This window comes from Aptenodytes patagonicus, unplaced genomic scaffold, assembly GCF_965638725.1.
Source record: "Aptenodytes patagonicus unplaced genomic scaffold, bAptPat1.pri.cur scaffold_185, whole genome shotgun sequence".
Classification (NCBI taxonomy): Eukaryota; Metazoa; Chordata; class Aves; order Sphenisciformes; family Spheniscidae; genus Aptenodytes; species Aptenodytes patagonicus.
In genome coordinates this window covers 75,445-102,079 of record NW_027472121.1, presented here as the reverse complement: position 1 = coordinate 102,079, position 26,635 = coordinate 75,445, and the positions used below count along the sequence as shown (strand labels likewise).

Genomic DNA, 26,635 nt, shown 5'->3' with positions numbered 1-26,635 from the left:
TGCCGGTGCCAGGGCAAACAGTGCCCATGGAGCTGAACTCGTGTTAGCTGGGAAGGGCTGCACCATGGGAGGATGTCTGCAATATCCTCCGGACAGAAAGGGCCTTGTGGAGCCCCATCAGCCCACAAGCTGGTGACCAAACCTCCAAAGGGGCCGGTGGCCAGAGCAGGGCAGGGACAGGGCTGCTCCTCCTCCAGCCCCTGCGGCCACCCTGACCCCGGGGGAGCCTCCTCGCTGGCGTCCCTCTGCCCACAGCTGTCATATGGCTGCTGGCTGCCAGGACATCAGAAGAGGAAGGTCTGAAAATAATCGCCCCCTCATGTTTTCCTTTCAAAAGGAGGGAGTTGCCATCATGGGGAATTTTTGTGACCAGCAGAGCTGGCTAATAGTCAGCTCCTCGGTGAGTCAAGCGCTTGTCCCCTCCTACGGCACAGTCTGGCCCCCCTGTGCCGCCAGCCTGGCTGGAGGTCAGGGGCACCCCTGTTCGCGGGGCTCCCCAGCCTGTCTCGCGGGGCCACAGCGTTTCCTGCCACCTCCAGCTGTGGGTCTGCGAGCGGAAGCAGTCCCGAGAGTTTCGGGGTCTCGATGCCCCTGCTGGCCTCAGCCACGGCCCCCGCTGCTCCCTGTCCTGCTGGGCATCCTCTGGGCAGAGCCTCTCAAGGTTGCAGGGCTTGTGCCACCTCTTGCTCTGTCCTTGCCTCGTGCAGGCTGTGCTGCCTCGCTGGAGAAATGCTGCGGCGAGGAGGTGAGCATCGTGCTGGAGCACAACACCTGCCTGCTCCTGCCTGTGCCTCTCTCCCCATGGCTGGTGGATGGCATGGCAGGGCTGGAGACCTCCCGAGCTGACGGGACATTTCAATTCCCACTGTGCTTTTGTACCCGGCTCAGTACGTGCCGGTTGCTGTCTGTTGGTCCTGCCTTTGGTTTTGGGGCAGATGATAACAAGGAATTTCTTAGAAAACACCACCAGGGTTCAGGACCAGGCCTGTGCCCTGCCTGGCTGATGCCATCGAGCAGTGCCAGCCCTGCTGCCTGCAGCAACACCCATCAGTGACTGGGGCAAGGCTGGCAGCAGCTGCTGGCATGTGCATATTTGGGGGTGCTGCTCTCTGCTGTGCCAGGATCAGCAGGTGGTGGGTGGTGTTTGCCGGGCTGGCTGCTGGCAGGGTTGGCATGGGGTGCTGCTGTTTGGCTGCAGGGGTGCAGGATAAAGCTGTCACACTTCTCTTGCAATGGGAGACACTGTTATCAGCATGCTGTGTGTGCCTGAGCATGTTGGCACTGCCCGGGCAGCCCTCTCTGCCTGGCAGACTGTACCCTGGGGACGTGGCAGCAGCAGCAGCTGGCACGGCATGGCGCTTGGCAGCAGCCGCAATTGGCAGGTGCTGTTTCCATTAGCCAGTGTTGAGAGAAGAGCGTCCCTCTTTGGGAACGGCCCGTTCCCCGCTGCATCTACCTGCTGCCCCCTCTCCTTGCACGGGGCAAAACAACCATTGGGTCTCCTTTTCTGCCCTTGCCTGGTGCTTGGTGGTGCTGCCCTGGTGGTGGCGGTGCCGGAGGGTGACGGCAGTGGGGAGGTGCTTTGGGCTCTGCGCGGGGCGGCTGGGGCTGCGGGGTCTCCCCAGCTCTTCCACGGCATCGGTGAGTCCTGCAGCCCTGGGCTGGCCCATCCTGGAGCTCAGGCAGAAATAAAGTGGACTCTCTAATCTGGAGCCCAAATAAATGGCTGCCGAGTATAGTATGAACATGCAGCTCTGTAACCTGTGATATACTTTGCTGCTGCCCTTCTTCCTAAAGCTGACACACCTTTGTTTAAAGTGTTCCAGCAGATCGTTATTTATTCAGGGCATTATTACCAGTATCTCAGGCTCCTTTTTTCTATCCTGTGACTCAGGGATAGTTTAGTGCAATTTCTTCCATCTTTCCTCCATATCAAAGATATCCTGGCAAGTTCGTGTTTATTGTTTGCAGTTAATGTTTAATATTTCCTATTACTGGCATCTCATGGTTGATCTTAATTACACCCTTCTAATGTAAGACAAAAGTCAGCGAGCGAGATCGTGTTCACACTCAGGCTGTGGCTCAGAGCCTGGCACCAAGCACCCCTTGTCCTGCTGGTGCCGCTGGGCCGGGTAGCTGGTGCTGCCTGCACCCCCTCCCCTTGCCCGCTCTGCACTTCACGGGCTGCGTCGGGAGGGCGGCTGCTCCATGCGTGCCGGTGCAGGGCATCCGGCTTGGGGCCCGGCACTGCCGCGGCAGCTCCCACATGCAGCAGTTGTTTTTGAGCAGCTTGAGTGGAAGAAAGGATCAACCTGCTGTTTATTTTGTCCAGGCTTTAAATGCTAGTGCTGTTTCTTCCTCTTGCTGGCTGGGCTGAATCGTTAAAACAGATTAGTAGAAATTAAAAAAAAATTAAAAATCAACAGAGTGCAGAGGGTGAAATGCCCTGCTCCTAGCAGGACAGCAAGGCGTTGCACACCTCTGTGCAGACCCAGGAGCCTGGGCGATTCCTGTGCTCCTTTTCCCCCCAAATTGGGGAGCTGGATGAGGGAGTGGCAGCCTGCTGCTGCGCAGCCCTGCCTCTGCATTCCTCGTGCCTCCCTCCGCCATGTCACATCGGTGTGTTTGCAGGCAGGGTCCCCTCTGCCTTCGCTGCCTCCCAAGGAGGGACTGCTTGCCCTCCACTTTGGGGCTTTCAGGCTATAAATATCGGGGGGTGGTGAGGGGCAGCCGGGCCAAGGCACCCGACACCACCTCTCCCTCATTCACAGTGACATTTTGTCAAATGCCGGTGGGGAGGTGGGTTGCTTATCTGCTGGCACATGCTCTGGTGACCTTCACAGCTCTCGCCAGGTGCCTCCTTGCTGTATTTACACTTATTTATAGCTCTCTCCTTCATCCCCACCTCTGCCCTCCTCCCCGGTACTGGAGGGGGGCTGCCTGCTCCACGCGGGTCCCTCTGGGTTGGGAGGGCTGGGAGGGAGCTGGCGTGTCCTTAGGGATGATAAGGGGGTGGCAGCACCCAGCTTCACCCGCCCAGGGTGCTGGTGGCCTGACTGCATGGGGACCGCATCCCCTGGGTGGGAGCCGCAGGGACAGCAGGGTGCACCCCGGGAGTGGACGGGGCTGGGTTTGGCCCCGGCGTGGGTTGCGGTGGCTGCGTGCCCCCATCGCCTCCCTGCTCCAGTGCTGGGGCGGCCTGGGAGTGTGCTAGGGGTCTGCATGCACGCATCCCTGCCTGCCCGAGTGGGGCTCCCACCTGCCAGAAGCAGCTAGCGGGGCGGGCAGCCGTGCCCACCACTGCACCAGCCAGCCCGCTGCTGCCTGCCCGGGGAAGAGTTCATCCCAGTGAAACAGCTGCGCGGTGCCCGTCTCCCTGCATGGCTGTAATCCCCATTTCAAGCAGTCTGTAATTACGGATTTCCCTGATAAGCCCGGACGGCTCTCTCCAAAACCCCTGCCCAAGGATTTTCTTTCCTTTTTAGAGACAAGCTTGGGGTGAAGGCGAGGAGAGGGAAACTCCTTGTCCGAACATGGGCACCAGGAGCCAGTGCTGCCCGTGCCGCCAAGGGAGGGCTGGCAGGAGCCGGCACTTCGTGTTCTCGGCATTTCTCACCTTCTGCTGGTTTGGGTCCCAGCCTAAATGCTACTGGCTAATTTGGGGCTCTGTCTCCAGCGCGTGTGGATGTATATTTATCCCTTAATGCTTTGGGTAGGCACTCGGCTGTGGGGAAGGAGGAGGCTCCGTGCAGGGCTGAGTCACTGCTTCGGCTCCTTGGCGAGGAGATGGGCTGCCTGTTTCTGGCCGGTTCCTTCGGCCCCTCTGAGGAGCTGCCGCTTTCCTTCCTTTTTTCTGTACAGCAAAGTGGCATGCAAGTGATAAGGCAACTGCAAAGCATCCTGGGGCCGTATATGCAGGCAGCAATGCAAATCTGGCCTCCCAGGCTTAAACAGGATTAAGTTCCTGTGAAGGCGTTGTGCCCGTCCAGCAGCGCTTTTCGCGCCGGCAGACTTCAGAAGCTGAAACTTTTGCAGCCTCACTAAGCATGAGCACAATGCGTGTACCATCACCCGGTGCGCTCAGAGCCTCGCTGCAAAATACTTGGCCACAACTTCAAGGGGCTGGGCCAAGAGGTTTTGCAGATAAGAGAAATTTCTACTGGTGCTGTTGTCGGGGGTGTGACAGAGGAGAGGACCTGCAGGTCTCTTTGTCACCGTCACTGCCCTGTCCTCAGCCTCTCTGAGCCAGTTATAAGCAATGGCCAGCTGAGCTCTCTTGCTTGCCCTGGTTTAGGTTGCTATCTCCTGGCAGCAGGGCTGTAGTTCCTTGAAGACCGTGTCCGGAGGTGGCATCGCCCCTTTGCTTCTTTCCCAGGCTTGCTGCAGGGAAGGCAAAACCCCAAAGCATCAGCATTTGCCTAAAGGCTGCTGAACTCCGGGTGGCAGGTGCCTGTTTTCAGGCTGGCAGGCAGGAGGGCCGTGCGCTGCACGCTCCCAGGGCAAGCTGGCTGCACACACATGGAGCCAAGGTCTGCTCTTGGTGGGCTCGCTGGGTATGGCTGCCCACAGGAGCCGGCAGCCCGCTTCCCAGCTGGCCTCTCCAGCCCCACTAACTGGGGAGTTTAGTCTGAGGAGCCCAAGTTGACACTGAAAAAGAGGAAAACATTTCCTGTCTCATTAATCCAATATTTGAATTAGAGTTGGGCTTGGAGAGGAACCGTATGTCTCTGCAGAGATAAGACCTCACATGCTCCCACACCAGAGTTAATGCTGCTCCAAAGCAGGAGAAAGACCTGAAAGGGGAAATGTACCACCTGCCATCCCCACGACGTCAGGAGCCAGCACTGAGCTGCGCTCAATGGGGCATCCTTGGATGTGGCTCTAGCCAGTGGCTGCCCTCACTCTGCTGCACATCCAGCCCAGGACACATGCTGGAGCTGCTGGGGACACTAGAGACGATTGCCCACATCGGCCAACCTCACGATCGGGCAGGGAGATGGAGCTAACCCCCATGTCAGCTCCTCATCCCGCTTTGCCTTGCCACTGCCCCAGGAAGGGCAAAGATCAGGGACTTTGCAAAGGGACAGGGAGTCGGAGCAGCAGGTGCCCTGGTAGGTGCAGTCCCCAGAGCACCTGGGAGCTCTTCCATTCGCAGCCCTGGGAGACAAAGGGATACTGACCAAGGAGCCACCAGAAGCTCTCAGACTGATTTGCTCGCGTGGGGTTTCCAGGAGAAGGCATAGGCACAGGCTGGGGGGGAGCCAGCCCTTCCACAACTGCAGTGCTTAGGGAGAGGCCTCGCTGGTACTTGTCTGGAAATGTTTAGGTGCAGCCGAGGCTCCCTGGGACAGGAAAGTTGGCGAGGTGACCTCTGGATGTCCTTGACTGCTGGTTTGGAGACTGTCCCTTGCACTTTCTCTCTATTGCCAGCTCCGCCGTGGTTGACATGGACGGTGGGGCTGGCAGTGGGGCGGTGCAGCCGCGGCGGGCAGAGAGCCTTCCTGATCTCCAGGCTGTCCCCGGGCATGCACAGCATGGCTGCTGCTGGGTCTGGCCAGCCTCGGCAGGGGCATGAAACGAGCACAAACCCTCGGTGCGAGGGTCCCTGCCAGCCTCCCGGGGCAAGCTCTGCTCCCACGATTGAAGTTATAAACCTCTCGCAGCAGGGAAGGGCTGTCCGAGCTCAGCAGTAAATGAATAAAAACGTTAATGCTCTGTCCTCCCAGCAAGCAAAGCCTCTGTATAGGCGAAGCTCCTTACAACATGCAAGCGAGTATCAGCTGCCTCTTTGTCCTGTAATTGCAATTGCATTTCTGCTAGGGCTGAGGTCAGAGTTGGTTCATGCTTTAAATAAAGCTGAGGAGGACGTCTCTGAATGGAGGCCGTTCCCCCAAATGCCCTCCACCTTTTAGCTTCAGCTTTCAGGTGCAGCTGCCCATGCAGTGCTGCTGCAGGGCGCTCCTGCTGCCCAAGGGGATGCCCAGGCTTGGGCTCCTGCTCCCCCAAAGGAGGAGGCACAGGGGCACCCACATAGCTGCCTGGGCATCCCTCTTCCCCGGAGCAGGGATTCATCAGACAAGTCGCAACGAGCTGCCGGCAGCTTTCTAGTCGCGGCTATGCTGCAGCGTGCACGGGCCAGGTGTCTGGGCTGGAGGATGCCTCTGAATTTTTGAGCATGTCTCCATGGGTGTTTGCTGGCTGCACACCAAGAACCCATGGCTGATCTTCCTACAAACTCCCGAGTAAAATTAGAACAAAAGTTCACTCCTCTCCCAAGGCAGCAGGAAATGCAAAGGGTGGGAAAAGGGAAAGTCAGAGCAGATGAGGTCCAGTGCCCACAGGCAGCCTCCCCATCACTGCCACTCCCTACCCGGGCAGGGGGGCTGGGTCCTCCCCCACCCTTGCGGCCAGCCCAGAGGGGCTCTGTTCTCAGCGCTCAGTGCCGGGCTAGTGGTGCTCAGAGTGATGGATTTCCTCCAGAGACTCAAGTCCTCGGTGGCTGGGCCGGTTAAATGACCCTTTCTAGCAGAGGGGGCTGGCTGGAGCCGCAGCTTCGTGCTAGGATGCCCTGCAAGGTGCCCATGCGGGCAGCTGCACTGAGCAAAGGCTCTACCCACTTTTTCCAAAGAGGAGGGGGACCGATGCAGGCAGAGCAGCGTTTTTGGGCAGTCCTGACCTGTGCTAGCTGGGAACCTGGGAGCATCCACTGCCAACCACTGCCTTGGGATGGCTGCACGCAGCATGGCAGTGCCGGGGCACTCCTGCCTTCGGGGTGCCCAGAGAGGGCAGCTCAGCAGCATTAGATTGCAGGAGTTTATTTTTACCCAGCCCTGTTGCCAATGGGGACTTGTCACATCTGTGGAGTTGATCAAAAGATGTCCCAAGCACTGGTGTCAGCTGCTCCTTGTGATCTCAGCACCAGGATCTTTTCCCTTGTGGCATATCAAAAGGAGCAGGAGAATTTGACTGCTTTGCTATTTTTAATTGAACGCGCACACACACACACACACATATATATATGTATGTATGGCTTTTCTAAAAATAAAAGCCTTTGCCTGTGTTCCCATGGGAAGATTTGGGGAGAAGGGGGAGCCAAAGTTGTTGCAAGATTTCTTCTGGAGCAGGCGCAAGAGCGGTGGCAGGAAAGCAGGGACAAGCCACAGCAGGTAAGGGACACATCTGAGAGGCCAAAGGACGTCTGATCCCAGAGCAGCCCAGAATGCCCCTGAGCAGAGAGGACAGGAGAGCTGGGGGAAAGGTAACATCTGTGTCCCCCAGAGCTGGCAGTGATGAGGACGGGGACCCTTGACCTGCTACATGCGCTCTGACCACCCGGGGAGCAAAGGTTTTCGCAGGGCAGGTTTGAAGAGCCCCAGCCTTGGGGGGCCCACGAGGAGTATCCGGATCCCGGAGCTGTTCAGGGCATTGCATAGATGTTTTTTTGCGCCCGATACAATTGGCGGCACCACGCTCATAGATGTCTACCTGATACACCTCCCTCTAGCAGCAGGGCAGATGGAAGACACTGGGGAGAGCATCCCCCCAAGCACAGGGGCAGCTGCCCGGTCCCCTGTGGGGTTTGCCCACACCGGCGGGGCTGGGTCAGGGTCAGCAGTTCCCCACAGCCCCCAGCCCTGCTGCGGCCATGGGGACAGCCAGGCCAGTGGTCTGCTGCTGGGACACAGCACTGGCTCGCTATTGGGCTGTGAAGCCACTCTCTCCTGCCCTTGCTGCATCCTCCAAACCACTCACGCTTTCCTTGCCACCCCTGGGTGGGAACGGGGCAGAAAGCAGATGAGAAATGCAAAATGGGGGGGAGCTGTGTACACAGGAATGTCCTTTGGTGTGGCACAGGGTATCCTAAACCTGGTGGGAAGCACTGGCACACAGGCTCCTCAGCCTATGGGAACACAATCAATAATCCCAGATTATCCCAATTAAAAAAAAAAAAGGCAAGAGAAAGAGAGAAACCACTGTCTTTTCCATTCCTGCAGCTCAGTTTGAAATCCCTTTTCCTTACCCTTGAGTTTCAGAGGAGACCCTTCCAGGGCATTTCAGGAGGGGAGGCCCCCACGTTCTCCTGCCCCTGCAGCCTCTCTCACGTGCTCAGATATTTGCCTGCCCCAAAATGCATTTGCTCTGTAAATAAACTTGCTTCCCTCATTGCCAGAAAACTCCCCCCGGGCAGCCAATACCGGGAGGAGTCGCACCAGACCTTTCCCCGCCGCGTTTGAACCTGGACATCAGGGGCAAAACCAAGCATGACCCGGGGGCTTGGTGCAGGCAGCGAGTGGCAGTGCAGGCAAGGCCATGCCAGTGCCAGCCCTCGCTCCCGCGGGTGCTGGATGCAGCCGTGGGACTTTGTGGCTGGGCAGCGGCTGGGAGCCAGGCAGAAGCGAGGCAGGTTCCAGCTGCTTTCTGTGGTTAAATGAGATTTTTAGCTCAGTTCCTAGAGCTCGCATTGCCCCGTGTGCACCCAGACATCAATTCGTTTCCATGCTGTTTTTCTCATCCTGTGTGTGCAATGCGGGTCTCAGGGTCTGTATTGCCTTGGTGCTGCCTTGGGATGTGCAGGATGTGCAGATTCCCCAGAGGAACTGTCCCCGAGTGATTCAGTGCCATGTGGCAAGGGCAGGGACAGGTTACGGAGCAGCCACACCGACCGAGCGTGAGGCTGCCCACTGGAGCCTGGCCCCGTGTGTTGCTGTCTTGTGTGCGCCCAAGCCTCTTGCCTCGCTCTGTTATCGCTGATCCCCAGGGCAGCGGGATAACCCTGGATGTCACCCTTAGGGCACCAAAGGCAGGAATGGTTTCCCCTAAGAGCACCAGCAGCTGCTTTACCGCAGTCTGGGCGGCTGTGCTGTGCCTTGAGCTTCTGCTCGCCAGAGGGGACGAGGCTCTTCCCGTGCAGATGCTGCTGTTTTGACATCTGCCACAGCATGGGACGCAAGAGGGGGGGTTTGGTGGCAGTTGTGGGGTGGCTTTCAGTAACCAGCAGTGCCAGTGCCAGGCTGTGCAAACTGATTTGCAAGATGTGCAGTGAAGAGGTACTCTCTGTGCTCTCCACTGCCGTGTAATTGCTCCTGGAGCCACTTGCTAAAGCTGATTCGAAAGAGGGTCTGAGTAATGGGATTGAGCGGAGGTGACAGCATGAGGGGAGACCGGCTGTCTCCGCAGGTGGTTGCTGCTGCCTGTTGCTGCCTGCCCCTCTGGCGTGGCGGTGGGCTTACCACCTTTCTCTTCTCTCCTCAGTATGAGGTGTCTGGCGAGGAGCACCTCTACTCCGACTTCCCTGAGATTGATTTGTCTCAGCTGGATGCCAGCGACTTTGACTCGGCCGGCTGCTTCAGTGAGCTGCAGTGGTGTGGGGAGCACTCGGAGACCGACTCCAGCCAGTACAGCACTGACGACTCCGAGCTCTTCCAGGTACCCCCATCCTCCTGGCACAGGGGACCTGGGGATGGAGGCTAGGGGGAGAGTGGAAGAAGGAGGGAGGATGGAGGGGACCTACACAACTATTAATAGCTCCTCCCCAGCTGATTAGTGCTCCATTAATTTGCGTGCTGGCTGTAAATGGAGCAAGCAGAGTAAGGCTAATGAGGAGGTGGACAAGCAGAGGACTGCTGCTGAGCCAGCACTCCTGTGATGTATTATTAAAAGGGAACTACAGCTAGTGCACAGCATGTCCCGTTCAATTCCCAGGATGGCAGGGTGTGCCGGGGCAGCAGCGCGGGGGTCTCAGGGCTGTGGCGTGGGGCAGGTATATTTATTTCTCAGGAGCAGAAAGCAGCCCCTTTCTCTACCTCTGGCATCCTCCCTGTGTTTGGGGCTGGGGTCCCTCTGGCAGAGGGCAGCTGGTTTCTCTCCTAGCCTTTGTACTGGGATGGCCCCATCACTGTGCCGGCACCTGGGACCACGCGGTACAAAGTGGTGCCAGGGCAGAGGATGCTCCTGGGCACCGGCAGGGCTGGTCCTTGTCCCTCGGCATGTTTTTGCCTCTCCTTGCGGAAGAGCTGAGCATCTCACAGAGCTGTGGCGCCAGGGCAGGGCTGTGAGCACAGCACAGGCAGGTTGGAGGCAGGGAGCTGCAGAAGCTGCCCGGGGACTGGGGGCAGAGCAGGCTGGGCAGCCTGCTCACCTTTCCCAAAGCTCATGCCATGCCCTGGATGTGCCCTGTCCTCGGGGGCTGGGGTCACCATGCCCTCCTGAGCAGCACCCAGGCTCTTACCCCCTCAGACAAGGTTGCGATCCACTGGTGCCCGCTAGTCACCAACTCTGGGTTACATTTTGGGAGGGAAGAGGATTTGTATTTAAACAAGGAGGGGAGAAAAAATAAAAAGCCCCAATATTTTCTAACCTGACCATAATAACAACCCTCTGGCTTTTATGCTATGCTGATGCTGTGCTTGAAAATGGTCCAGTCCAGCTGAGGGCCTTCATCACGAGATACATATTTTCCGCTGAACTTCCTGGGGAAAAGATAAACAGAAAAGAAATGCAAAGGACAGGCCCATTAGGAGCAATGGAGTATGATGAAATGTATCCCACTGAACTTGTATGCACAGCGGTCTCGTGCCAATAACAGGAGGAAAAGAAATGGAGCCAAAAATGGAGCATCCTGCTGCCTTTCCCTGGAGCTTGCTCTAGTAACTGCGAGCAAGGTTAGGGCATGGAACAAAAGATATTTAATTTTCAAACAAGATGAGAGAAACATGGGAGGCTGTGTGCAGTCAACAGTCCTCCTTGTGAGTCTGAATTTACCCCCACGCTAATTTTATAACTGATGGTAGCCTGCTTCTTGTTGGACATGGTTTTCATTCAGAATATGATGGAGGAGGACCGAAAAGAAGGAACTCCTGGCTCACTTGGGAGCTTGCAGCCCAGAGTCAGGAGGATTTGGGCAAGGAGCCTTTTAATCACAGGTCCTTTATCTGCTGCTGTTTGCCTCATGGTGGGGTGGAGGCAACTATGGGGAGAGAAGATGCCCTGATTCATTATTTTCCTGCTGGGGGTGCAGGGGGACAGACTGATGCTCCTTTTCCAGTTGGGTCTCTCTCCCCCTGATCCCATCCTAGTGCTCCTTTGGGGAGAAGCTCTCCCAGGTCCCCTGCAGGGTCACCGGGAAATGTGGGTGCTGGTGTGGCACTGCCTGCCCCTCTTCCACCTGCCCAGCATCCCCTGGTCCCTCTGCCCAGCCTAACTCCCCCTCTCTTCTCTGCCTTCTCCTTTCAGATAATAGACAGCGAGAACGAAGCACTGCTGGCAGCCCTCACCGAGACACTGGATGATATACAGGGAGATGACATGGGCCTGGCTGCCTTCCGAACTATGGAAGAGGGGGACACGCTCAACCATGCCTACACCTCGCCTGCCCCCTCCCCCAAACCCACCGCCCCGGTCACGGGGGGGCCGCCCCCGGCCCCCGAGTTTGATGAGCTGTCTCTAGTAAGAACCCACTTCCTACTGTTTAAGGTGGATTTGGATGAGCCCCTGATAAGCCGGCTGCATGGGTATGATAGGAAGCAAAGGTCTGAATTTTTTCATTCTAGGCTTAAAACTCTCTTTAATCGTCAATACCAAAGCATATACTTGTATTGTATACGTATACATGTTCTGCATCATTGCTGTCACCTCCATCACCATCCTCACGGGAACAAGCTGTGTGTATACAAATATATATATGAAGGGGTGGGGGCGGGTGTCAAAGGGGTGGTGGCTGCTTTGGCAAGACCCACATCTGCTTTTAATCGGACGCGCGGATGTGGGGCTGCCCGGGGGTCTCCCTAGCACATCCCAGCCCCGTGCCCATGAGCAACGGTGGCTGCTCCCATCCGGCTCTGCCTTGGGGCCGAGCTCCCTGCTGCTCTCGCAGGAGGGACAGAGGGGGCTTGGCCGGAGTGTCGGACAGCCCATGCCCTCAGCTTTCAGCGGGAGGGTTTGACCCCCCCCATGCCTTCCACCACAACCCCCTCAGGGGCTGTGTGGCCTCCAGTCCCTACAGATCTGGTGACTGGAGCATCCCTCTTTGTTCCCTGCAATATCGGGGCTCCAGCCCCGCTCTCCCTCCTGGCCCGGACTAACTGGCAGCATTTGCTGCAAACCACCGTCATTCCTGGGAGGTCTCCTGGGACAGGGGCACCCAGCCCACTCCTTCCTGGAGCTCATGGTCCCCGCCAGGGACCCCCAGCCTGGCCCCGGGGTCTCCCCAAAAGCCGGGGCTGTGGCGGGAAGGAGTGACATCCAGTGGTGAGAGCGTGCATTTCCACCGCCCATGCCCTGCGCGGGGGGTATATATCACACACAATATGTATGTGTATATATAGGATGTATACGTTGCAGGGGTGGGGGGGGAAAGGTGCTGGTTGCTTCCACCAACAGGAGCTGCACACCTAAAGCTGTGGGTGCCCCAGCTGATGTTCCCAGCAGACCCTGACCCGGGCACCCCCTATTTCTATCACCCCTTAAAACCCCCTGTGCCTGCCCCGGGGCTCTGTGCCCGCCAGCCAGCACGGGAGCCCCAGATCTGTCTCCTCTGTGCAGTCCCCCGGTGCCTACGCAGTCGTCTTGCTGTTGAGTTGTTGTCGCCTTTGGTTGTTAGTGCGACATGGGTGGAATATGAAATGTTGTTGCTGGGTGTGGGGTTTGTTTTTTTTTTCCCCTAACCAAAAATGGTTTTGAGTAGAAGAAAAATGTTATGCTGACCTTGCCATGAGAAGTGGCGGCACTGTGGGTAGCTCAGGGAAAACCCCACTCCCACCGCCCATGGGCTTGACAGAGGGTGTTGGGGAAGATCCTCAACAGGTCCCACAAGGCCTTGCATCTGCAAAATGCCTTGAAAGCTCATTAATGAGCCTTAATCAAGGCCCTCTCTGGATGTTTCGGCTAAATGAGCCTTGCACGGGGACCTGAACGAGCTGTCCAAACCCATCACTCATGCCAATGTAAAGTCTCTGTCACCTAAGGGCAGAATTGATGGAGTGAGAAGTTTGGATGTTAGGACAGCTCCTGTGTGTCTGACAGGAGCGGGGATGCCCCTGGGAAGTAAATTCCCTCATGTCCCTATCGCCCCGACCTGCTGGGAGTTGCTGGGGACGTGGGTGAATGCTGTGGAGACAGTCCCGATCCCCTCAGGGCTGCGCGCGGCCAGGCATCTGCCCCCGCAGCCACGGGGAGGTGGGAAACGCCTTCCTGACTTTTTATTTTTCTTCCCCCATTTTTGGGTCGGATGCTCAGCAATGGACGTGCCCAGTGCAGGTGCAAGCCAAGGGGCTGCGGCCCTGTCGGCACTTTCTGTGATGCCCTTGCTGTGATGCCGACTCCTTTTCTTGCCGCTTCTCTTTGCAGCTGAAGAAGTTGCTCCTCTCTCCATCGCACGTGCCTCCGAGCTGCGAGGCTCAGCGGGACGGGAGCACCCGGCGCCCGGGGACCCCTAAGTCCCGACCCGCACGGCCCTGTGCAAAGGTACTACCTCAGTGGGCAGAGCTCGAGCCCATTCCAGCCCCATCTCAGGAACCGTCCTAAAGCAGGTCACTGAAGGACGGTTTTGGGGAGCGTGGGCAGCCTCTGAGCTGGGCCAGCGGCTGGGGACAGGCGGGGACCGTCACCACTGGCAGAGCAGCATGTGGCGTTCCCATCCCTGTCTGTGCGGGGGCTGCAGTCCGGGCTCAGCAAAACCTTCGGGCTTCATGCTAGGCTGAGAAATGTCTCGATCTCATTTGGACCCAGTGGGGTCAGGCCTCTCCCAGCTTCCCTGAGCGCTGGTTTGTGAAAGGCCTGCGTGCTCCCTGGCTGCTCCCTTGCCCCCTTCCCAGCTGACTCACAGGAGCCATCGGCTGGGGAGAGCTGCAGGCCACACTGCACAGCTGACCCTGTCACTTAAGCTAATCTCTTGAAACCCAGCAGAATTTGCCATCAAATATTTTTCTACTTGGCTAATAGTAATTGTGCGGTGCATTAGGCCCGGCAAATTAGATTGCCTGGGAAGAGCAGCAAATCCCTCCCAGGGAGAAGAAGCATCATTGCGTGCTGGCTGCTGGAGGGGCAGCAGTTGGGCTGCTGGCCCCACGTGCCTGGTGGGAACCCCCTGGGGTGTGGGGCTGACCCCCAGGCAGGTCAGGATGCTGGTGGGCCGGGACCGGGGGATTCAAGGATGTGGGGCAGCTCTGTTAGCCCGGGGGACTTCTCCCCCCATGCCTGGTACTTGCATCAGGTCATGGCTGCAGGGCTCGGGGCTGACTTTCTCCTCTCTCCTCTCCGAAGGTGGAGGGTCCCCGGGACAGGAGGGCAAGTGTCCCGCAGGCGCAGAGCCGCAGCTGTACTGAGCTGCATCGGCACCTCACCTCCATCGCCCCGTGCCCCCAGACCAAAGCCCCCCGGGCACCTGAGGAGTGCCCCAGCGGCCGCCACCACCCATCCCTGGGCAACTGTGTCCATCACGAGGATGACAGTGACTCCAGCGAGGACTCGCTGAGCTCCGGTGACTCAGTGACGCCCCCCTCCTCAGCGGAGGATGGCTCCAGCAGCCAGTTCTCCTGCGAGGGGGAGATGCACTCGGTGGTGGAGCTCATCCGCTACATGCACACCTACTGCCTGCCGCCGCGGAAGCTGCCCGCCCACGACGCCACCGACGCCAAGCCCCAGCCCTGCAGCAGCCCCTTCAAGAGAGCCAAACCTGACTGCCCCGCGCAGCCGGGCCCCCCCAGCAGTGCCCAGAGCCGGCCGGGCTGCACCTGGCAGGCGGCCGGGGGCTGCAAGAATCCCAGAGCATCCTTCTCCATCCTGAAAGAGCTGCTAGCACGGGACCTGCTGTGCGATGTGAGCAAGCCATACCGCCTGGGCAAGCCCGTGTATGCCGCCCTGGCCTGGCCACCCGGCTCCTGCTCCCCTGTGCCACCGGCCCAAGACAGGGAGGATGCTGGTGGGACCTGCACATCCAGAGCCAAAACAGCACCCGAGAAGGGTGAGCCGCGGCAGAGCCCTGGGGCCGAGGCAGAGGCACCGCGGGAGCTGGGTGGCCTTGAGGACGATGCTGGGAAGCATGCGGGTGCCCTGGGCACAGCCGTGGGGAAGGTGGCCCGCAAGCAGGAGAGCACAGTTTATGCCGTCCGCCGGTCCAAGAGACTCAACCCCGAGCTCAGCCACTGGCTCTCCTTCCTCGACGAGCCGCCCCCTGAGCCCGCCGTCTCCCGGGAGGCAGGGGACAGCCGTGGCCCCCGGCACACCCTGGCCTGCAGGGAGCCTGCACCATGCCCAGCGCTGGAGGGCTTCTCAGCTGAAGAGCCTGCGGCCGAAGTGGAGGTGGGGGCCACGGAGGAGGGAGACGGCGGGAGCATGGCACCGCCAGCAGAGCCCCAGCCCCTCTCCCTGGGCTCCCTGGGGGACGGTGAGGTGGGCGACAGGGCTGAGAGTCGACGCTGTGCCCTCCTGGAGCAAGCAGGTGAGGGGGGCCGGGGGCTGTCATTCTGCTCGCCCCTCCCCAGTGCACCCACGCTGGCCGTGCCATCCCTGCCACGGGTGAGCGCTGCTGGCCAGGCACCTGGCACTCAGCTGGCAGTGAAGCTGTGAGCAGCCCCAAGCACAGTCAAACCCTGACCCATGTGCCTGTGGGATCCCATGCATGGGGAGTTGGGGCCCTGTTCTGGTTTTGGGGTGCTGTTTCAATCTATGGGGGACTTCTGCCTCAGTTTCCCCATCCGTATAACAAGATGCAGGAGTCGGTGTAGTGCTAACCCAGCAGGGACCGGGCTGCCCCATCCCTCCGGGTCCCTCTTCCCTGCGGGCTCGTCCTGTGCCTGGGCACCAGGGTTCAGCTGCACCGGTGCCCCAAAATCGCAGCTATCCACAAGCGCTTGGTGAGCACAAATGGCTCAACCCTGGCAGTGTTAGCCCTCCTGCAGACACTGCCGCCTTGCAGGCAGGCAAAGCCCACGGTCCCCAGCCCCCCGCCAGGCCAGGGTGGGCAGAGGGGGCCTGGCTCCCGCCACGAGCACCGCGGGCGCTGGAGGGAGCACAGCTCTGCTGGTAACCCTGCTTCTCTCCCTGCCTTTCAGAAACACCCAGGTGTCTCATGCTGTCCTTGGCACAAACGTAAGTGCGCACAGGGCTAAATGAACCGCGCTGGGGCTGGAAAGCTGCCTCGGTTTGTCTGGCTGGACATGCATCTGCAGTGACCAAGCGAAGCTGCTTTTGCAGAGCAGACCAAGCCATGCAGCTGGGTGCGGGGCTGTGGGGAGCTGTGGCCCTCTCTCAGGTGCAAGGAGCTTGGAGAACCCCAGGCCGAGGGCAGGGTATTTCTGTGTGGGGGCAGCATGCCCTGGAGATCTGGCTGGGACGGGGAGGGCACGCTGCTCACCCCACTGCCCCTTGTGCCCCTCCGCGGGGTTACTCCGTCAGGCACTAGCCGTGGTGGGAGGGCTCGCTTATAGGCAGCGTTTTCTCAGCTTCCTTCTGTTTTTTGGGGACTGTGGTTCACCCAAATACCTTCTCTCTCCTTATTTTCTTCTCTTCTCCAGTGACCCGACCTTTGGGAAGAGAAACTTTGAGCCGATGCTGACTGTGGAGCTGTGTGGGACGGCAGGTAGGACAGGCTTTTAATTTTTTAATTTTGCAAAAATTCTCCCTGGGAGGGGGCAAATTTACCCTAAATTTAGCCTGGAGTTGCCGGCTCCAGCCGAACCCAGCCAAGTGGGCATGTTCATCCCCCAGCCTGGGAGTCCCCCTTTTCACCGCAAATGCAGGGGACTTCCCGTGGGCTGCCTCCACATCCAAGCACTGCAAGCAGCTCGCAAGCTGCATCCTTCAGAGATGCCAGTGCTTGGGATGGGGAAGCAGTTCAGGGGGGCCGCTGCATGAGCCAGGAGGGAAGGGAGAGTCCTCTGGTCCCTTCTGGGATCAGGCATCCTTTTTCCCCAAGTGCTACTGGATGGATGAGGCTGCGGGGGCCAAGCAGCCTCCCTCCCTTGCAACGCCTGGTGCAGCTCAGGCGTCAGGGTGGGATGAGGCAGGATGGTGGGGGCAGAGGTGACTCCTGCCCTTTGTTTGGGGGGGTTCAGGTCTCACGCCACCGACCACTCCACCGTACAAGCCCGCTGAGGAGGACCTGTACAAGCCAGACATCCCCCAGGAGCCAGGGAAGGAGGACGGGACAGCCCCCAGCCCCGGGGGTGCAGGGGACATGGCAGCCTCCCAAAAAGCCCCCAAGAAGCACCCCGAGAGGACAGAGCTCTTCGCCCACCTGAGCCGAGCCGCGGGGCGCCCCGCACTCCCTGAGCAGCAGGGCATGCTCAAGCGGCCCTTCTCCCGCTCCTTCGGGGACCACGACTACTGCCAGGTGCTGAAGCCCGAGGCTGCCCTGCAGAGGAAGGTGCTCAAGTCGTGGGAACCCCTGGGCCAGGTGGAGATGGAGCACAAGAGGAGGGTCCCGGCCGCCCACTACCAGGGGCTGGACCTCGGCAGCAAGGAGGCGGGCGGCGAGATGCTGTGGAAGGACGGCATCAAGCAGCTGAGAGACCAGGAGATCAGAGCCAGCTTAACGAAGCACTTTGGCTTTCTGGACAGTACGCTTGATGACGAGGACATGGTCTTCTGCAAGACCCCTGAGTATGACACCGTCTTTGAAGACAGCTGCAGTGAAAGCAGCTCCCCTGTGGAGGAGGAGGAGGAGGAGGAAGAAGAGGAAGAGCACAGCAACACCAAGCTGTGCCTGCGAAGAAACCCCCTTTCCAGGACCAGTTTGCATTACTGTTCCCGGAGCAGGTCCAGCTCGGGGTCTTCGTGTTGCCGGTCCCGATCGCCCGCAAGCAGACGGACCTTCAGGTACAGGGGGCAGTGCAGGGGGGGGCACTTGGGACTGTTCTTGCATCCTGTGTTTTTGCCCTGGTGTGTGGCAGCCCTGACTCTCTCTGGTCTGCTAGCCCAAGTAGTAAAGACACTAATTAATGAAAGAAAACCCATTGAAATAATTGGTACTACATCAGCAGCTGCTGAAAAGATCAGCCATGGCCAGAGAAAGCAGCACCGGAGGGAAGCAGCCAGGGATTTCCATTGCACTGGGGGTGATGGAGCATGGGCAGGGGCCAGAGCCATGCCTGGGAAGGGGCAAGCACCGGCTGGGAACCCCTTCTGGCATCTATCAGAAAGGACTTTCCAGTGTCCTTTCCAGTGTTTCCAGACACCCGTCTCTCCTCAGCTGCCGGTGCTTCCGAGTGCCTGCCTGCTGCTGCAGATGCCATGTGCCTCGGCTTCTCTTTGATGTTTGAAGCTTTCCCCCTGGCTGACCTCCTCTCCCTCACTTCCCAGGTGTGAGAACGGCGAGCAGTGTCAGGGCGGGAGCGAGCACCGGGGCCAGCTGGAGAAGAGACGGGAAAAGGCCATCGTAAGTGAGCGGGGACCCCATGCTGGGACAAAGCAATCCCCAGGCCTCAGTTCACCTCTTAGTCCAGAAAAGCAGCGGTGGAGCCCATTAGCCCTGGCTTCAGCATCCCTTGGTGCAAGGACAGTGTTAAATGAGGACATGGGGGTGGAGGAGGGAGACAAAAACCTAACGTGAAGGGGAAGCCACTGGCAATTGGCAATACATGGAGTTCTTGGCACAGAAATGCCCGGAGCATCCTACGCTGGTGCTTCAGCACACGTGGCATTGGCAATTAGCGGGGTGAGCTGGGGAATCCCTGAAGCTGGTCAGCCGTTATGGATGCGGTCCTGCTGCAGAGGCAGCCTCGTGCACCGGGAACCCTGCGTGTGGGAGCTGGGTAGAGTGGTGGGCATGTGGGGAAGTAACTGTTGGTCCTCTCTACTGTTGTGCATATACACACACGCTCACACAGTCCTCTGGCATGTTTTTTTCTGCAATGCAGTTGAATTTTGCCCCTAGCAATTCTTGGGAATATTTCCTGGCATCTTCACCAGCAGAAGCTGAAAAAGCTGCAGGAATGCAGGAGAAATTTAAACGAGAAGAAGGCAGGGGTGGCTGCTTCAGCCTGGCTGTAACACTGTCCTAAGGGACATGGATATGGCTGTCCCCTGCAGCAGTGGTGTCCTGGGGGTGAAACCCATGAGCTAGCTGGAGTGGAGACAGCCAGACCCCAGAGATGTCAGGCTGTGCCTGCGGCAGCATCGCCGTGCTGCAGCCTGATTCCTGGCGCTGGCTCCTCAGGGCTCCTCGGCAGCCCTGCGTTTCCAGCGCCCATCAGCAGCACAGAGGCACGGGGCTCCCGGAGCCTGAAACGTTTTGCTTGCTTTGCCAGGGGGAAGGCCGGGTGGTGTATATCAGAAACCTCTCCAGCAGCATGAGTTCTAGCGAACTGAAGAAACGCTTTGAAGTGTTTGGTGAAATTGTGGAGTGTCAGGTCCTGTCCAGGACTAATAGGTGGGTGTTGAGCAAGCCTCGGTCTGGTGCTCCAGCGGCTACGGGCAACCCCTCTCCTGTGGCAGCATCAGCGCTGCCAGGTGGTGCAGGGTCACCCCTGCATCCAGCTGTGCATGTACGAGTGATGTGGTTGTGCTGGTGGGATGAAGTGCTCTGTGCCACGCCAACCCCTTCGGTCAGCTGAGCCCACGGTCTCAGCGCTTTGGGCCAGGAGATGCAATGTGTTCCCAGGTCCAAGGGCATGGAGAGGGCCGGTGGGATGGAGGGACAGCAGGATGGAGGGCTGGTGGGATGGACAGATGGCGGGATGGAGGGATAGGGGTGCAGTGCTGGGCAGAGCCATGTCAGAGGCGCTGCAGGGCCCATCGCATCTTGAATTCTTTCTCTGGTTGCTCAGGGGGGATAAATATGGCTTCATCACCTACCGGTATTCAGAGCATGCCGCCTTATCTCTGAAGAACGGCACCTCGCTAAGGAAGAGGAACGAGCCTTCATTCCAGCTCAGCTCTGGTGGCCTCGGGCACTTCTTCTGGACCAGATACACTGACTTGGGTAAGAAAGCAGGAGATGCTTTTTCCAAAGCGTCCTGCTTATCAGCACAGAGCCGTAACCGCACGTTGCACTGCTGAACCCTAGTCACGCAAGGTTCCTAAACCTCTTTAGAGCCTGCAGGGAAAGCCCACCGCCTCTCCTATGGCTCACATAGCTGCTCTTAGCTCAGTTGGATGGCTTGGGAAACTGTGGGGAGAGAAGAAAATCAACTGGTGTGAGGACCCAGAGCATGTTGGCTGCAAAACGTAGCATCACACCCCAGGGCTGCTGGGTCTCAGCTGACCACAGCCCATCCTGTCTCTGCTGCGTTCTTACACAGCAGAGAAGTCCCTTCCTAGTCATTAGAGAAAGCAGTCAGCAACATCTCATTAGCCCGAGAGGTGATCTGGCTGGTTTGCTGCTCCACAGGACAGATTCACCACACTGCACATGCACTCTTGAGCCAAAATGACAGCACTGAAATGTGCTGCAGTCACATTAACTCTTTCTGTGCTGTATGGGCTTCTGCAAGACCTCCTGCCTCACTCAGCGACTGCGTGAGCCAGGGCCTCCGTGGGTGGTAGGGCTGCAGCCTGAGCTGAGGGACAGGAGCGAAGCCCTATGCTAGTCCTGCAAGAAAAATGTGATCCAGGCTTTGCTCAGCCCTCGTTGCTGTGATCTTCAGGTGTTTCACGAGCACCACGCATTTACTTCTGTACCCTGTGCAGCGGGTGAAGTGGTTCTAGTATCCCACTTCATGCATGACAGACTGAGGCCCAGAAAATAAAGCCCTAAGTCTTATCTCTAGATACCCAGTCTGATACAAGTACTGCCCGATCTTTTAGCACTTTATAATACCTCATCTGCTCAGAGCAGCAATCCCTCTGACTTTGGTTGTGAGCGCAAATGCCCGTTGTTCATCTAAATAAATCCCAGGGCCTCTCATTTTGGGCACGGAGAAGATAAGAAACAGATAGCACCCCATGATAAGGATGTTGGCACATGGCTGTGCAGTGTTGTGGGGAGGGGGGCCAGAGCTGCTCCCCTGCATAGGAGAACCCCCCTCAGTGCTCCTCACCTGCGGATTGCTGCAAGGCCAGCAGTCACCCCCTTATTGCACAGCCTGGCTCGTTCCTAAAATCCTGCTCGCCCTGGTACAGGATGAGATGGGGAGCCCACAGGCAGAGGTGAAATGCAACCATCCCATTCACGGCTCATTCAAAAATATACACTCAAAAGGGTTAAGCTGCTGTTAAATTAGGCAGCCTTATTTCTGGCATTTGCTGAATTTCCCAGGCTTTGCGGTGGCACTGTTTGTTCAGCTTCTGACAGAGGGCTGGGGAGCACTGCAGGCAGGCACCCCGCTCCCCACGACCGGCACGGCTCCCGTGGGGACGGCCCTGTGTCAGCGCCTTGGAATTCAGCTGCATCCGGCAGATTTTTGCGCACCTGGAAACGGGTGTCTGTGCTGTGTGACCTGCCGGGCTGTGCACTGCTACAGCCCCTCTGCCCAACAGCTTCTTTTCAATGGGGGAGAGACAGCACTGTCCCTGCTCCCTTTCGCCATCACCATCCAGGCTGGCTTTGTGGTGCCGGGTTGCGGCATGCTGGTAGCAGGCGAGTGAGCAGTGCCCTGCCGTGCCTCAGTTTCCCTCCCTGCCAAGCAGCGAGCACGCTCGTGCCCCACTCCCTGACCTGGCTGCCTTGTGTCCCTGCTGTTCCCAGATTGCAGCGCGGAGGAGTCCTCCCCAGCTTCTGTGAAAAGCAAGTACGAGACCATGGATTTTGACAGCTTGCTGCAGGAGGCCCAGCTAAGCCTGCATCGGTAACAGCCTTAACCTTGGAGGAATACCTCAATACCTCAGTCAAGGCACTTCCAATATGTTTACGTTTTCAAAGAAATTATTCAGTCTATGGAAAGCGAGAGAGAGCGAGAGAGAGCACGCACGCGCGAGAGAGAGACTGCTGTCCCTTCCGATCGATGTTTACATTGAACAAAGCTGCTTCTGTCTGTGAGTCCCCATGGTGTTGATGTCTCACTGCCACACGTTAGTCCCCCCGCTTCTGACTGGTTGTTTTAGGGTGAGCCTAGGAGCCCCCCAGCCCCTCTCCCCCCTCCCCCCCCCCCCATGCTCCCGCCGTGGAGTTGCAGCTGTGTTCACCATAACATTTTTTTGTCCGTAGTGTGTGATGATGAAATTGTTAATTGTGAATAGAATCAGGATTATAAACTAATTTTTAATAGAAGAGGAGAAAAAAAAAGTATATACTTAAAAAAATGTATTTATGGCTCAGATGTACTGTAATTCAGATTTATTGTACCGCTTCCTTGATTTTTAACTATGCACTGTAATGAGGCACTTGCCACTCAGCAAATGGGGGGCCAGAGCAGAGTCATGGAGCCTGCATTCACCCGTTGGCTGTGGAGGCACCCGCCTCCCCCACCGGCAAACCGTGGTGCTCGGTGGTCATGTTGGGGTCGCCCACTTTGCTGTCAAAGCCATTCTTCTTGCTCGCGTGGCCCAAGTCCCCCAGCCTGGCTGGGTCACGGCACCCAGATGCTGAGCTCAGTCCCGGTGCGTGATGGAGCCAGCGGGCAGTGGGGCACACCAGCCCCCTGCCATTCTTGCCGTGGGGCCAGGCAGCTTTGCAGGCGTGAAGGAGAGGGGTGGTAGAAGGACGCACTACCCGGGGGGCTGCAAGACTGATGCCTGCCAGCCAGCGCTGCTCCAGGCCTCCACTGCCTTTGGAGCCAGGAGAGAGGGGCCGGAGGGGCCAGAGCCAGCCAGGCTTGATCCGGCAGGTCCTGCTGGCACAGCCTGGGGGACGAGTGCCTCCGGGTCCATCCGAGGGGGCTGGCTTCTCTCCGGCTCCTTGGGCGGCTGGGAGACCGGCCGGGCTGAGCGGCTTGCTCCCTGCTCACTTCCACCCCCTGCAAAGCAAGCGGGGCGAGAAGACCCATCTGTGATCGCCACCTGGCAGCCAGCCCAAAATCCAGAGAGGCAGGGAGGCAGGAGGGGGCACGGCAGCCATGCCGAACGTCTGCCGCACCCAACGCCTTGCCTGTGCTCTGCCTGGTACCTGATAAGCCATACACTTCCCCAGCACCCAGTTGGCACCCAGGATCCATCCCCCATGCCTGCCAGCACCCCGTGGCACGCCTGCCCGCTCTGCCTCTGGCCAGGGGCCCTGGGGGCTACCTGGCAGCACTGGATTTAAGGCATGCTCAAGCAGCACCCCCCCCGAAATTTGCCTGCAAACTTGCCCTCCATCTCTGGGTGAGGTGGGAGGGGGAGAGAGCCCACTGCCAGCTGGAGCAAACCCCACCGCGAGCCGGCCAGAGGCACTGTTTTCCTGAGGAAGCGGGAATCTCGCTGCTCCTCAAGCCATCGCTATCGTCTCCATTTATTTTTCAGACCCAGAGACCACTAGGGATTCAGCCATCCTATGTAGATAGAATATTATAGCCTTAACTCTGCCAATAGATAGATTAGAGTCTCCTGGGGTCTCCCCTCGACATGACTTAGGGGTTTTATTCTCATTTCCTTAGTGTGGGTACTATTTCATCCTGCAGGGAGTATGACCAAAGCCTCCGAAATTGCACAAGATGCGATGCCAAGAGCCTGAACCCTGCCGAGGTGGCCCTTGGCTCTGGGGCCATGTGTGCAGCTGGTCTCTGGCGGGAGCAGGAATGCCGGCAGTGCCGATACCAGCACAGTTACCTGGCTATTTCTCCCCGCTTTCAGGGGAGCCGTGGTTCTGACAACAACCAGCCCGGCAGTACGAGGGCCCACAGGCCACTGCAGGGTTTGAACTGCGGGTCCCCAACCTGCCGCCGGTGACAATCACTGTCAGGGAACAGTCCTTGTGCCATTTCAGTCTCAGCAGCAAGGTTCAGCGTCTCTCCTGCCACAAGCTCCCCACGCTTCTCATCCCACCTTAGCAAACACGAGTAGCTCTGGCCGAGACTGAGCATCTGCTATTGGCAATTGCCTCATTGTAGCTTTGCCTTTTTCTGTCCTAGTATTTCCTCACAACGATGATGTTTACATGTGATTGCTATAGAGCTTATGTAGAATGTATATAGCGACACATTTAGGGTGGGTAGTACTGTCCTGTGCTGTGCTGATGTTTTTCAGAAAACGATCAATCCAAAAAAACAACAAAAAAAGCAACGTAAGTGGAATTCTTCCATCTCCCGCTCAGCCGGGGGCACCGAGCCCCCATGGCCGGGCCCCGCTGGGGATGCATCAAGCGTGGCGGAGGGGAAGGGTTAGTGCAGAGCTGGGGGGGCTCCAGAGCCGGGGGGAGCCGTCTCCTGGGGGATCACTCAGTCGCTTCCCAAGCATTGGTTTCGGTGTACCCAGGTATAAAATTTCGCATTGTTTTCCTGTGGCTGGGTGCCCCAGGTCGGCCCGCAGCCCCTGCCTGTGCCTGGCTTCTGGATATTGGGGCTGGTGCCCAGGAAGGGGAGGGCTCGTCCTGCACAGAGCCGATCAGTACTGCACCTGTAGGGTAGGAAGAGATGCAATAAGTGGTCTTCGTGGTGCCTGAAGCCTGTAAGTGGGGTTGGGGTTTTTACTTTTCTTTTTCCTGTTAAATTGGGATGGTTTGTTTTCCCTCCTCCCCCAAGAAATGTCTCCAGGACTTATGCACTATGCACAGAGGTGTGCAAGGCGCAGAGGCACAACTGTGGCTGGGGCAGCCCTCTGCCATGGCCCGCGCCTGCCAGCCCATCGCTGCAGCAGGGAAAAGCAGGGGGCACGTGCTGCCTGCCCCAGGGCTGTGCGCTGCCTGCCCTGGGGGGCACGTGCTGCCTGCCCCAGGGGCGCGTGCTGCCTGCCCCGGGGCTATGTGCTGCCTGCCCCAGGGGCGCGTGCTGCCTGCCCCGGGGCTATGTGCTGCCTGCCCTGGGGGGCACGTGCTGCCTGCCCCAGGGGCGCGTGCTGCCTGCCCCGGGGCTATGTGCTGCCTGCCCCAGGGGCGCGTGCTGCCTGCCCCGGGGCTATGTGCTGCCTGCCCTGGGGGGCACGTGCTGCCTGCCCCAGGGGCGCGTGCTGCCTGCCCCGGGGCTATGTGCTGCCTGCCCCAGGGGCGCGTGCTGCCTGCCCTGGGGCTATGTGCTGCCTGCCCCGGGGCTATGTGCTGCCTGCACCAGGGGTTTCCCCTAACTTTTAGGACTGAGTGAGAGTGGAGGGTGTACAGCTCAAGAAGCACAGGTCTGCTGGGTTTAGAATCCCTCACACAGGGTTTGTGGTGAAAAATAAGTTTCCACTTGATTTTTTTTCTTTTTTTTATATAAAGGTGTCTTTAGCTTGCAGTGCTCGAGTCTGCAAAGGGGCAGGAAGGAGGGCTCGGGCACAAGGGGCAGGTGAGAGCTCACTCCCTTAGCAGCCGGTGACTGTTTCGGATACTAACGGGGAAACGGGGCAGGAGCAAAGCAATGCCCGGGCACTGCGCAGGGAGAGGCAGCCCGTGCCGCTGGGGAAGCCAGAGGCACCCAGCGCTTTGCAGGAGCTGCCAGGGCTGGGGAGCAGGGATCACCCCCCTCCGAGGATTAGCTTTACGTCCTGTCCAGCCTATGGTATCGTGGCGGGTGCTCCGGCATTGGTGCAGCTCGGAGCTGGGCACCCTGAAAAGGGAACCCTTGCACCCCGGCCCCCACGGCAGCCCCAGGAAGCTGCCCCCCACTGCCTGCGAGGGCTGGGACTGTGGGGTGGGTAGGGGTGCTACTTCAAAGAGAAACTGGGAGCAAAAGGGTATATTACGGTAGGCAATAAGTGAGGAGATTTATTTTTTTAAAAATATATAACTATAGAATGTCCCCCAGTAGTTTCCTGCAGGTACTGTGGGGAAATGCTGAATGTGAAGAGTTTCGTGATAAAATGCCCCTTTGCTTTTTTTGCACAGATTTGCCCCAGAAAAGCTCATTGTTCAGGGTGGGGTACCGGGTTTCTGGCTGGAATCCAGCGGGTCCCTGGCGCTCCGCGGGAAGGAGCAAATGTTTCTGAGTGTCTGGGCTGAATGCAGAGGACAATCCCAGGTTTTAGGTTCGATGCTGCCCCAAAGAAAAGGTTTATCCCGATTCCTACTCAGCGCAGCTGGCTGGGCTGCACGTCTTATTTAACGAAGTGGCAGCTCAGTCACCATGTTACAGTCTTGAGTGTCTGATTTCAGCACTGGTCCATGCAAAGGAGTGTTGCAATTGCAGACCAGCACTTTTTTTCTTTTTTTTTCTGTTTTTTTTTTTTTTCCTTTCTTTTTGGAGGTATGCTGAATACCGAGATACATCGTTGTTCGTAGCTGAGCCCTGACACCCTTTCTGTTCTAAGCGTCGTAGTCCATCCCCGACAATCTCAAGCAATATAGAGCCAAATGCAGCCTTCGGGTTTCATTCCTCTTCCCTTGCCCACCCTGGGGTCAGGGGTGGCGGCAGCAGCCTGGCTGCAGTGCCCACGGCCACGGCGCCAAGCCGAGAGCCACGCTGCGGTAAATACTGAGTTGGGGAGGGAGTGTGTGTATGCATGTGAGAAAGAGAGAGAAAGATTAAATTGATGCATTTCTTGAGAAAGGTGTAAGAATTTCACCTAAAAAGGGGCACATCTGCTTTGTTATTTATTAAAAAAAAAAGCTAAATTCTTTTTCTTTTTTTTTTAAGTAAAAGGACACTGCTAATAATTACTAGGGGCCAATTCTGCCTTCCTTCCTCATGCCGAGTAAGTACTACTTAAGTCTGCA

The 26,635-nt window shown here is 58.1% G+C and overlaps 1 protein-coding gene across 1 annotated transcript; it reads left to right on the top strand.

The window, feature by feature from the left end:
• Positions 1-352: 352 nt before the first annotated feature.
• Positions 353-21,991, top strand: LOC143173680 (peroxisome proliferator-activated receptor gamma coactivator 1-beta-like). The gene is made up of 12 exons (XM_076363873.1): positions 353-400; positions 9,253-9,426; positions 11,233-11,445; positions 13,345-13,461; positions 14,260-15,436; positions 16,050-16,086; positions 16,512-16,576; positions 17,052-17,814; positions 18,298-18,373; positions 19,245-19,366; positions 19,764-19,918; positions 21,623-21,991. The coding sequence occupies exons 1-12, from the start codon at positions 353-355 to the stop codon at positions 21,724-21,726; spliced, it is 3,051 nt and encodes a 1,016-aa protein (XP_076219988.1). The 3' UTR covers positions 21,727-21,991.
• The last annotated feature ends 4,644 nt before the right edge of the window (positions 21,992-26,635 follow it).

What these genes read in the sequence shown, in the direction of transcription:
- LOC143173680 (XM_076363873.1), top strand. Translation starts at nt 353, where the DNA reads ATGGGGAATTTTTGTGACCAGCAGAGCTGGCTAATAGTCAGCTCCTCG. An exon ending in ATGCTGTCCTTGGCACAAAC is followed by an intron (nt 16,087 to 16,511) that starts GTAAGTGCGCAC and finishes TCTCTTCTCCAG; the next exon opens with TGACCCGACCTTTGGGAAGA. An exon ending in GACCAGATACACTGACTTGG is followed by an intron (nt 19,919 to 21,622) that starts GTAAGAAAGCAG and finishes TGCTGTTCCCAG; the next exon opens with ATTGCAGCGCGGAGGAGTCC.